General features: G+C 32.8%; 3 protein-coding genes across 3 annotated transcripts in view; 1 reads left to right on the top strand and 2 right to left on the bottom strand.

Annotated features, from left to right (window-relative positions):
• Positions 1-2,219, bottom strand: part of LOC104712091 (U-box domain-containing protein 14-like) — a 3,933-nt gene extending 1,714 nt beyond the window's left edge. The window contains exons 1-4 of the mRNA XM_019229333.1: positions 1,821-2,219; positions 1,223-1,339; positions 718-1,131; positions 15-623 (exon numbers count right to left, since the gene is read on the bottom strand). Coding sequence (XP_019084878.1) covers positions 15-623; positions 718-1,131; positions 1,223-1,339; positions 1,821-2,099 — 1,419 coding nt within the window. The 5' untranslated portion in view covers positions 2,100-2,219. The remainder of the gene's footprint in view (positions 1-14; positions 624-717; positions 1,132-1,222; positions 1,340-1,820) is intronic.
• On the bottom strand, positions 2,733-5,001 carry LOC104712090 (ras-related protein RABF1; the record flags this gene model as incomplete). Its single annotated transcript, XM_010428906.2, is given in 8 exon segments — positions 2,733-3,011; positions 3,290-3,376; positions 3,469-3,558; positions 4,006-4,111; positions 4,216-4,310; positions 4,465-4,548; positions 4,655-4,734; positions 4,973-5,001. Coding segments are annotated over 8 exon segments (609 nt in total). The 3' UTR covers positions 2,733-2,969.
• The window catches only part of LOC104712088 (vacuolar amino acid transporter 1-like), a 4,342-nt gene continuing 2,451 nt past the window's right edge, over positions 10,505-12,395 (top strand). The window contains exons 1-5 of the mRNA XM_010428902.2: positions 10,505-10,848; positions 10,942-11,225; positions 11,497-11,711; positions 11,829-11,852; positions 12,209-12,389. Coding sequence (XP_010427204.1) covers positions 10,655-10,848; positions 10,942-11,225; positions 11,497-11,711; positions 11,829-11,852; positions 12,209-12,389 — 898 coding nt within the window. The 5' untranslated portion in view covers positions 10,505-10,654. The remainder of the gene's footprint in view (positions 10,849-10,941; positions 11,226-11,496; positions 11,712-11,828; positions 11,853-12,208; positions 12,390-12,395) is intronic.

The following is a 12,395-nucleotide window of genomic DNA, read 5'->3' as shown; positions in this document are numbered from 1 at the left end:
AGCAAGCTTATAAGGGCTTGGATAGCTCCAGCAGCACCTATTGCCACTTTGTTTTCATCTATAACAGATAAACTGAAAAGGGTTGCAGCAGCGTTCTCTCTAGCCTCCATGCTTCCGTTTCTAAGCACTTCTACTATATCCGTTATGGCTCCTGCATCAACGATGGCTCCTTTGTTCCCTTCATTTATAGAAAGATTGAGAAGAGCCGTCACAGAATGTTCTTGTGTCCGAGGATCTGGTGAGGATAGAAGATCTACAAGGTATGGTATGGCTCCAGCTTCAGCGATACAAACTCTGTTATCCACGTTCCTCTTGGCTAGTAACCGTAATTCTCCAGCTGCAGCTCTTTGCTGTTCCGTAGTACCGTTGTCCAATTTATCTAACAAGGAAAGGACAAACGCTCGATCACAATCTGAAGAGCTGCTTCCTCCTCCTAGTTTTGTGGTTCTGCAGCTCCCTTGATTTTGCGGTAACTCAATGCCGTTGCTTTCACACCACAGAGCAATAAGACTCTTTAACACGTAATTAGGTGTTAATCCAGCATGCAAAAGTGTCTCCTGAGATTTCGGACAGGTTTTATGACCAGCATCAAGCCACTTCTGAATGGATGATCTTTCATATGTCTACAAGGTAAAAAAAATCAGCTATAACAACAACAAACACACAAGTGTCATAACGAAATTCACTACAATGCACAAGGAACTTGCAAAACCAGACCTGGCCAGTGGAGACGATAACAGGATCTTTCATCAATTCAAGTGATATCGGACAACGAAAATACTCTGGTATAACAGGAGAACGATGCCTCGAAATGATTCGGTTGCCAGTGGATGTATCAGGTTCTGAACTTTCCATTGTTGCACAGTCTACTAGCTTTTTAAGAAGTGAGGACATCCTTTGGAAATAGTCATCAGGACCCCCATCATATGAAAGAAAATATTCATGTATTGCATGCGATTCTTTCTTCAGCTCATCAATGGTACTGAGTTGGAGTTCCTGTGATAGTCTTTTGAGGATTTTAGGGTCAGGATCCATCACATTCTCTACAATGGCTAGATCATGGCTAAGCTGTACATCAGACTCATCCCCTCTTTCTTTTGCTCTCTTGAACTGAGAATGCAGAAGCTCTACCTACAAATTCAGAGAGCAAATAGATTTAACAAACAGAAAGAAAGAAAGTATTTGTTTTCAAACCACAAAGACCATATCCCTTGGGAAATACCTGTTCTCTGACCTCCTCCGATACATCAATCTTATCATAAGGAATCTGACTTAACGCTGCTTCTATCTCCACTGTCATATCACGAAACTTCTGCACAACAGAACCCCTGTCGAAGACCTGCCAGCAGAGAGAACATGGAAAAAAGGGTCTCAACTTTTTTGATTAAAGGTGAATTCTTGGAGCTATAGAGACAGTAGTGAGCTCACATAGAATAAACAAATCACAATTCTGCATAAATCATTGACACCAAAGCAATGACAACTACAATAACATATCTTTGCAGAACATCAAAATACATAAGAGAAATTGCTAGTGAATCTAAAAACATAATTTGCCACAAAACAATACAATATGACTTTCACCTTGAACGATCCAAAAATGAAAAAACTTTGATCCTTCCCTGTTATGGCAGACTCAATGCGAATCTCGGTTCATCTCAAAACCAAAGAAACAAGTATAGAAAAACAAAGACAAACAGCAAAAACCCTAAACACCAAAATCTTTAAACCCTCACAATAGAGGAAAATTTGCTAACTTTGCCAAAAGAGTTACATATAATGAAGCCTTAAAGAAGAGAGCAAAGTAACGAGTGGGTAACCTGAAAAAGCTTGCTTCCTCCATTGACCGATCGAAAAAGCTCAAGACTTGAATCAAGAGCGATGCTCATAACCTTGAACCCTGGAATTTGATCATCCTTCAATTCCACATTGACGTCAATCAATTCCTCGAAGAAAGGGCTGAGAAGCGTGATCCTACGAACAAGATCGCCTTGGATCCTCCCAATGAAACCCCTCGAAGACGAAAACCCAGAAATTTCTTTGATAGAGTCAACGATTCGACTCATCAGCTCCTCCTGGGAACAATTCGTTAATCCCATCCCTTAGAATTTTCTCTCCAGGGCTTCTGAAAGGGTTTTAAGGAAACGAAGAAGAAACAAGGAGGAACAAAAATGAATGTATTAAGTTAAGCCAAAATACACATTACAACCAAACGTGATAAGAAATACGTATTTGGACATGAAAAAGTCACTTTTTGTCCATTTTCAGACCAATCATAATAATGACATTTAACAAGTTTCTATTTTAGTTTGTCGTTTTTAAGTTTATATCTACGAATTTGATCTATGATTCATGTATTTAATTAAAGTTGACCGAAACAAACATAATATTAAGAGAAGTCAAAACCTTCGGTCACGACCTCTGAGTAGGTCTAGTTACGTTACGACTTACGACTTACGAGTATGAAGAATCATCTCATGTGTTGTAATGACCGTTTGTATAGTGGATGTCTCTCAATCTGCTATAGTCTCTTTGAAATGGTCAAGTTATTTCTTAATTTAGGTTTTTATAGAGTATAAAAGTCAAAACCTAAATTAAGTAATCATCTCTCTCTCTCATGTGCAGTGATCTTTTGAATCTACCCTGTTATTGAATTCGCCAACGATGCATGCATTGCTCATTTGAACTTTGAAGTAAACTTTACTCTTCTCTACTTCTGATGGAATCACATAAACTCTACTGATGATTTATTGCTAAAATTTAACTTGGGTTTCCACTTTTGAGGTTCGTAATATATTCCCCAGTTCCATTCAACATCAAATCTTCACATTATACAACACACTTGACAGACAGAGAAATATTGTTGTTAAACATTACATTTTAAAGTATGAAAATATTAGTAGTCCGGAAACAGGTTTTTTTTTGCTTTCCCTGAAGTCTGACGATGAGATGATTCAACAGCACTCCAATCATGACGAAGGAGTAGGACGAGGTAGCCTTTTGCCAATTTCCTATCAGACAATGTACACTCCCAACAAGTTAAATCCATATACACCAAAAACTATTTCAAAATAACTTTTATACGGCTCGTTTTCAACAAGTTATTAAACGGAACCCTGGCAGTAGCTACAAATAATAAGAAAACACAATCACTAACCAAAGATCTTACTGCCTATCACATTTTCATTCTCCATATCCAAGGTAAGGAAAAAAACGGATGACAAAGGTTCAGTAAATGCAGATGACAAGACAACAGATTATAATCCAGAGGCAATATAGATATGCTTACCTCAAACAGTTCATTTATGTTATCTGCTGTCTTGGCTGACGTCTCAATAAAGAACATGCTGTTCTTCTCTGCAAGCTCCATCCCATCCTGTTTTCAGAGAAAATGTGATTTGCGCTGAAGAAGCAAGTGACAACAAAATGTTCTACTGAATCTAGTTGAAAATTTATATGCACACTCACCTCGGTTGGTACTTCTCTTTTTTCATGTAGATCAGCTTTGTTACCAACCAAAGCCATAACAATATCTGGGCTTCCATGCTTTTGCAGTTCCTATCATATTTAAGGGTAGGGGGTAAACAACAGCACTAGAGAAACAAAATGTTAATATCCTTCCTACACGGAGTTGTACCAAATGGTTTCATGGTATTTGAGCCAGTGTGCAAATTAATAGGTCAGAGAAATGTCAGAGAAGTCGACAAGTTGCTCAACAATCACAGTACGGTATCCTAGTATTTTCTATATCTGAGTAAAAAAGCTGGGTAATGTCTGGATACTATGTTTCTTCTGAGTGGCTGTCATAAAGGATGGCAAGTCACTCGACTATTTCAGCAACAAGATAGCTGCCAAATTGGAGGAATTTGGGCAAATCAATGTTACAGTCATTTCAATCATATAGGTTTTCACTCCTCCTATGGTTCAAAAATTTTCAGCTCAGAAGCGATTGCATGAATCTTAAGAACATAAAGGAAATGGAACCCTTTGAAAATTTATACATACCTTAACCCAGTACTGTGCTTTCTTGAATGATTCAGGGCTTGTTATATCATAAACAATAACAGCAACACCAGCTCCACGATAGTATAGTGGTGCAAGAGCAGAATACCTATAAAATGAAGTGAATACAGATTAGTCCTAGCAAGCAGGCAGAGCTGTTTATCTAATAAACTTAAGCACACACAAAAAAAATCTGCGTAAAGGATTTAACACCTTTCCTGCCCAGCTGTATCCCAAATTTCAAACTTCACTGTGGTAGAGTCTTGCAAGGCTATTGTTTGGGACAAGAACGAGGCTCCAACAGTTACCTGATAATACATAACTAGTAGTTTTGAGATTCAAAGCAGATAAGAATACTGTTTACACCCATTCATATGCCAAACATATCAGACCACAGAGTTCTAAAAAAAAGTGTAAGACAGGTCAATAAAGACAATTAGATAACAAGGTTTTTTTACTTACCTTAGATGTAGCATCAAACTGCCCGCGGACAAATCGAAGGACAATACAGCTTTTACCGACACCAGAATCACCTAACAGAACTAACTGCATTCAAGTGAATCCAATCCACAAGTTAGTGGGTTTGTCTTGAGATTAACATCTTCAAAACTGATAAGCAAAAACACACAAAAAAAAAAAAAAAAAATGGCACCTTAACACGTAGATTTTTGGCATCAGCTGAAACAGTATTCTCAGAATTGTTAAGACCACTTAACGTTCCAGAGTTCCTCTCTGCTACACCCCAAAACACAAAATAATCTCCAATTAAGACGATTCACAAACCCTAACACCCAATAATCAAAATCCCCAATTTTTTTGGGGAAGCTTCTCTAATTCAACCCCAGATCATGAAAATTGGAGATAAAATAGCTCGAGGGTCTCTATAAATTCTCACTTTTGATTCCAACATCGACAAAAGAAAAAAAAATCAACAAAATACAGAGAGGACAAAAAAAAAAAAAAAACTTGCCTGGAAGAGAAGCAGCACATCCCATAGTTTACCCCTAAATAGATAAATAAGGAGATTGCAGCTCAGAGATGATCGTTTCCAAGTTTTGGTCGTCGTTGGTGGCTAGTTGAAGAAGACGAAGAAAGAATCTTCAAATTAAAATTTTCGAATCGATTTTTTTTTTTTTTTTATCGTGCTTGACCTTTACCAACGATTTATCGAGTTTCTTTTCTTTTTTTTTCTCTTTATTAAAAGGCTCTTTCTAGGGAACTTTAACCAATTTCTAAATTATTATTTTATTATTATATACATGGATGTTTTCTTTTATTTTTCACCAAGTTATGATTTATGAAGATATATATATATATATATATATTACGTCATTTATTTAAGAGAGAACAAACAAAAGAAAATATCAAGAAAAACTCATTAGTTACAATATGTAAATTTGTAAGATGATCAGTGAAAAGTGAAAACTAATAAATAGTAATTATTTGTATTTACTGTAACTGTTCTAAAATAATTTGGAAATTGGTTAAAGCTTCAGAGTCCAATATGATTATTGGAAGACAATTATATAGTTACACTAGTTACGGTACCAACAAAAAATAACTGATTGTTTAATTATTGGTATTTTTGTAAGATGACTATTTTGCTCGGACACTCTTCGAACATCTCTTATTTGTCGATTGCAATTGAGAGCACAACATAAAACGGTTTTGTTGTGAGAGCTAAGAAAAAACAAATTGTGTTTGATAAATTCTAAAGAATAACTTTATCTATAAATTTTTTTTTTTTTCATATATATAGTATGTAACATTGCTAAATATTATACACGAGAATACAAACACAATTAATTAAAGAATACATGCATACATGGGTTTTATTCAAGAAATAACCCAAGCATATAGAGAAAANAAAAAAAAAAAAAAAAAAAAAAAAAAAACAAATATTTGAAAAAAGAACAAGGGTGAAAATATACACAAGCATACAAATTCATGAGATATTGTAGAGGATTCGTCGTTACTTTATGGGTTATGGCTTAGGAATTGCTTTCTCTATTGTGGAACAAAGTGTTGAACCTAAAGGATGACTGTTAATGTAGCGGCTAGGAGCTGAATTGAAGTGAAATCCTTTTGGCAAACAATCGTTCACGGATCCACCGCGAAATGCCCCTTGTTCACCACCGCTTGTGTAAATGGTATTCGTGCTCGTGTGCCCTGGATTATTGAGTTCCAATAAAGGCCTCGATCCACATACAAAGTTTGTTCGAGGAGAAAAAATGAAAAGAGACATATAGAGCAACACAACAAAGGAAATGTAGCTCGGCATTTACTGAGTTTAGCTATCAACCTTTGTGCTATAGTTTCTTGTGTTCTTGATGATCGAAGATGTATTCTGGCTCTATATTTATATGTGTGTGTACATTTGCTTGTGATCCTTGTATTGACCAAGTTACGTATGTGTATCCTTGCGTGGTCGGCGTTGAAATAGAACAACTCACATCGAACACTTTTTTGATAATATGCCCGTGCTTCTCTTTACTCCAAACCTTCTCCGAACTTTGATTTTCCAAGTCACAATTCCACGTTACTATTCGATTTCTTTCAACATACGATATTTTTAAAAGGAAATATGAAAAAAAAACAAGGCATAATCAAACTATTACAATAATAGTTGACAATAAAAAAGATTATACTAACAAATAAAAATCTGAAAGTAGCTAGAAATGGTTTAGTGCAATTATACTTGCTAACAAAACAATAAACATTAGATTCTATACAAGTGTCTACTATAGATTTATCTAATGGTTATTAAATACGTAATTACGAAATATTTATATATATTGTGTAATAATAAGAATATATAACTGAAAAAACAAAAATTGTCCGACGTGGATAATAGAACTGCAGATCAAAACATGGGAAGAGAGGGAGAATCTAATTGTACACCTAAATTAGATCCTAAAGGCTGATCTAAAGTTGACAAGTGTTAAATTAAACTCATGCTATTAGATCTTCTCTCTGTTTACTACAACTACATAATCTGTGAGATCTAACCATGTAAACCAATAAGAGAAAAACATCTGGATAATGGAACAAATAAGTGAACAACATGTGGATGATGATGACACGTCAAATATTGTAATCTCATGTCTAATGTACCGGTTACATGAGTGAGTTGTCCTTGCCACGAGTCCCAAATGTTTCTCTTACAAACTATTGATGATTGTATGCTTTTGAGATATTTTGCTCGATCGAGAATCATATGAAAAAAATCTGTATCAAATTTGTATCCGAATAATAAAAACTTCTTAACCTCAAATCAAATTTCGTTTGTTTTTGGTCTGTAAATTTTTGTTATAAAGATTAAAAGATTAAGAATGATGTAACCAAATCTTAACCAAACTATTCTTTACTACTTGGAAAAAGAAGAGTTTACCAAATACTTGGTGCATTATGATGCTATATGTAATGGTATATACTATTTATGTGGTGTAGTAAATGATGTTTGAGCCCAACTTTCGTAGAGAGAGTCGTTATCTGCAAAGAGTTTCAAGATGAGATGAATGGCAGTCATCATTGTGGAAAATGTAATCGTTTTGTTTTCTATGCCGTTTTCACATTAATTAGGGTAATACATATCTCAGTCTATAAGACACTTTGGCTAATTTGCGGATTGTTAGTGGATTGTCAGACGAAAAAAAAACTTATTTCAAAGTTAATTTCTATATTTTTTCTTTCATATCTGAGAGAGTTGTGGCCTGAGAATGGTATCGACTTCGATAAAAAGGATTTACGTACCTTACCCTTAACCCGTTAGATATATCTATTTTTTTACATTTCTAAGTTTTTTTTTTTGGTTTATTAATGTTAAACATTTCTAAGATTTACTAACGACTAATCAGACACTACAATACAACTTCATAATAATCATACTAATAAAAGTTTTGGGATCGGTGTTCCGTGTTTGCATGTGTCAAGCTTCTTATCACCTATTACACAGATTAACATGACCCATCATATATAGATCATAATGCACAAGTGTGAAGTAATCCCAAAACAACCAATTACGTGATACATCTACTTGGCAAAATAATTGAAAACAACTATAATAAACAAGAACAGCATGTGAGGATGTAAGATATTTTTATATAGCTGGAAGCGGCGAATAAAAAGAGATTAAATGTGCGCATGTTCTTTTTTTCTGTTTTTCATCAAATATTGACATGTTCTTGAGTTCTGGTGCCGTTCTAACATAACAAATTTCCAAATTTTCACAAAACCAGATCCACACACCCATGTGGACGTGGTTCTACCCTCGCCGATAAGTTTTAATTTTTATATTTAATGTTGTTCTAATAAAAAAACATTGAAAACCTAAAATACGAATATATGGGTCTTATAAGACTAGAATTTGTACTCGCGTACGCACGAGATTTTAATTTAAAATATTTTCTATTAATATAAATTTTTGAACTCAAATATAATCATTCAAACTTTAGAATATAAATCTATATAAACACTACACTTATTTTACTAAGTGATATACAACATATATTGTTGAAGATAATATTTCTTTATTATATCTATTTCTTTAGATATTATATCTAAGTGATTTTAGTTTAAATTTTTTATCAATAAAAATCATTGAATTTAAATATAATAATTTGAAGTTTAAAAGATAAATCTATATAAAACCATACTTATTTTACTAATCTATATATAACATCTATTGTCTATTGTCGCAATAATGTTTTCTAGACAAATCAACAATATATCACATGGTAACAAAAAAATGACTTAAAAATCTTAATGGAAGAGTCGACAATCTTCTGACATTTTACCCCTAGAAGAGTTCATTCTATATTCATATCCCATGAAAACATCTTTTTAAAAGTTCTAACGTCGAGTGTCGATCGTTGGCCTAATTTTAGAGATCATTTAAACATATTGGTATCCCACATTAAATATAAATATACAAAGTTTCATGAACATTTTTAGCATTATGTCGCTACAACGGAGTTGTCCAAGTGCATCACCTCCCATAATAGAATTTCTGACCAAGTTAAGAATGCTTAGATGGTGAAACGGTTAAACCCGATAATGAATATCCGTACACTAATCCAAGTTACATATTTTTCTAAAACTTCATATGTTGTTTACAGATGTTAATTTGTGATGCAACCTCAACTTCGTCATCTCAAAAAAACATAGTGACTTTAAATATGTTGTTTCTCCCAATGTTTTGGGTTAAAAGCATTTGATAAAATTAATGAAATCTCAAGCTTGTTTTATATTTTACTTTTTTATCATGTTATAGAATTGTAGCTTCACTTGATAATATGTCTTATGATATTTGCTACACAAATAAAATGTCACTTTTTGTTACGGCTTACATATTATTTTTCTATATTTTGTGACTACTGATTTTATTTTTAGATGGATTATTTTTCAAGAGTCTTTTTCATAGTTTTTCTGAAAAAGTGTGACCCTTACAATGTCTTCATTTTTGATCAAAACTTTTAAGTTGAGTAATTAATCTTTTATTTTTCTTTAAGTGAATTTAATAATAAATCTTTGTAGTATATGTTTCTAATTAGAAAGTAATGTTTCACTTTAATTTTAATTTTAATTATTATTCAATTTTTATTTATATGTTTCAAATGTTTATCTTTGTAGTAAATCTTTGTTTTTTATTCCACTATGCATTAAAATCTTACTTCCATTTTAAAACTCATTAACCCATTCTAAATTTTGTAGTATGATCATTTTAAGTTAAAAATTGAATAATAATATGATTACTAAAACAAATTTCTAGTATTATTTTTACTATTTGAAAATTTCATTTGTGTTACTTAATTCATTTTTATATAGTTATTATCTTATTATTTAATAAAACAAATTTATATTATTGTTTTTACTATTTTAAAATTAATTAATTTTACTTAAATCATTTTTAATTTACTTTTACTATCATTAATTATAAGTAATAAATATAAATGAATATTTAAAATAGTAATTTTTAATACAGAAAAAAATATAGCATTGCTGATGTGGAGGAATGAGAAGAGAGAAAAGTTAACTTTATATAATAAGATAAGCATTGTATTAAAATGAAGGAGATGGTTGATATAATTTGTGTGTATTTAAAGTTTATGAAGCTTTGCTACTAATTTGTGTGTATATATATCTCTTATTAATTATATAATTCTTAATATAATTAATTATCTCTAGTGACAAAGAAATAAACTTTATTGATAAAAATAAAAATAATATCCTAGTCAACTTATTTATTAATTATTACAAGAAACAAGTTAACTGGAAGGAAATGTTGAAAACAAAAAAAATTATTACCACTTTGAACTATTAATATTTAGAATTATATAAAAAAATTTTCTTTAATATATCATTATTTCTCATACTCATAAAAGGATAATGAGTCGATTTTAGATATTGTACTATAGTACAAACTTGACCTAACCATGGTTAAATTCTTGATATATATGAATGACTCACGTTTCAACGGCTCTTTACTCCTCTAGTTGTCCTCGACAAAGTTTTTCGTTTTGCCCTTTCACTCCCCTAGACTCCTACTTTGCGAATCCATTTTTTTTGTTTTGTTTGTTTCTTGTGTGTAATTTAATTAAAGATTCCCTGAAACCTTAATAGCATTCATAAATTGGATAAGGATTGTGTGAGAATGAATCACTCAACTTCTGATCAGAGCCTCTACCTTGAGAGCGAAGAAGGAGACAACGAGAGAAAGAACTTGTCTGACCATGAAGACGATTATGGAAGTCTTTCTGATTCTTCTCATGACGCTTACAATCAAAACCATCATGATCATCACTCTAGAGCTAGCCCATACTCAACGGCATGGCCAAAGAGTTATAGGTATATATACATATTATGATTTTTTAAAAACTTCTTACTCTTTTGGTTTGGGAATTTTAACCAATTATGAAAACTCATATGTTTATGTTATAGGCAGTCGATTGATTTATATGGAAGTCTACCATCACCCAATTTGGGTTTTCTGGCTAATTCTTCAATGTCGAGATTAGGAAGCTCTTTCTTGTCTTCCACCATGACAAGAAGACATACTCCAGAAACATTACCTTGTACTGTTACAAAACCTCTGCTAGTAGATGAGGAAGCACCAAAACATAAACGTAGCTCTCATTTCTTGCTTCCGTCCAAACCATCATCCATGGTGTCTCATGAAATGGCAATCGCCAAAGATAGCTCGTTTGGACAGGCTGTTCTTAATGGTGAGTTTCATCACTATACTCAATTATGCTTTAAATTTTTTATTTTATTCTAAAGTGATAACTTGTAGTTATATATATACTAATTAAATAAGAGATCTAACATCAACATTTGCCCGGTCTGATTCAAAAAGTTATCCACTACTTACAGACAATACAAACAAAACTTGTGAATGGTGGACAAAAAACAATCTGACTAGTTTGCTCTGTTCTCACTGACACTAAACCTTATTTAGTTAAAATTCTCTGAGTGAGGACATACATGTGTGTGCAGGAGTGAATGTTTTATGTGGGGTTGGAATATTGTCAACACCATATGCTGTGAAGGAAGGAGGATGGTTAGGACTTTTCATTCTCTTTGCATTTGGTATCCTCTGTTTTTACACGGGTTTGCTTCTGCGTTACTGCCTTGACAGCCACCCTGACATCCAGACCTATCCCGATATTGGCCATGCCGCTTTTGGTACCTTTGGCCGCATTCTTGTTTCCGTAAGTAACATTTTATTAATGAAACTCATCAGTCATCATCATCTACATAATAAAATTTCTTATGCTTTATAATTTTCTTATTTTTTATTTTTTTTTTTATTTTGCTGTTGATTGCAGATAATACTTTATCTGGAGCTATATGTAAGTACAACTTGCAATTCCTCCAATAGTTTTCTTTATATTTTGATAAATACAGACAAAAAACAAATTTGTTATTGTTTAACTAAAATGAATCTCTAGTCAAAACAAGGGACCACATGGTAGAGTAGACAACACCTTTGGCCAGGGTCCATATATTATGTTTCCCTCTCTCTTGTTTCATTGATGGAGCATTTGGTTTTTCTTTTTTCTTTTTTATAAGTTGAAAAATCATTAACCACACTGCAAATAGGACAGAAAATTCCACAATTGCTTAGTCTTCTTAGATGAATTCTGAATGTTCTTTTGTATAAAGTTAGTTGCACAAATTTTGATATATATGTTTTATGTGCATGCAGGCTATGAGTGTTGAATACATCATTTTGGAAAGTGATAATCTTTCATCTATGTTTCCAAATGCCAGTCTAAGTATTGGAGGGTTCCATTTAGATGCACCTCATCTATTTGCTCTGCTTACCACCCTAGCTGTTCTCCCAACCGTTTGGCTTCGAGATCTCAGCATGCTAAGTTACATTTCAGGTATAA

Source organism: Camelina sativa, chromosome 9 (assembly GCF_000633955.1).
Source record: "Camelina sativa cultivar DH55 chromosome 9, Cs, whole genome shotgun sequence".
In the NCBI taxonomy this organism is placed as follows: Eukaryota; Viridiplantae; Streptophyta; class Magnoliopsida; order Brassicales; family Brassicaceae; genus Camelina; species Camelina sativa.
Note: the sequence above shows the minus strand (reverse complement) of the source record. Positions and strands in the feature narration are given on the sequence as shown.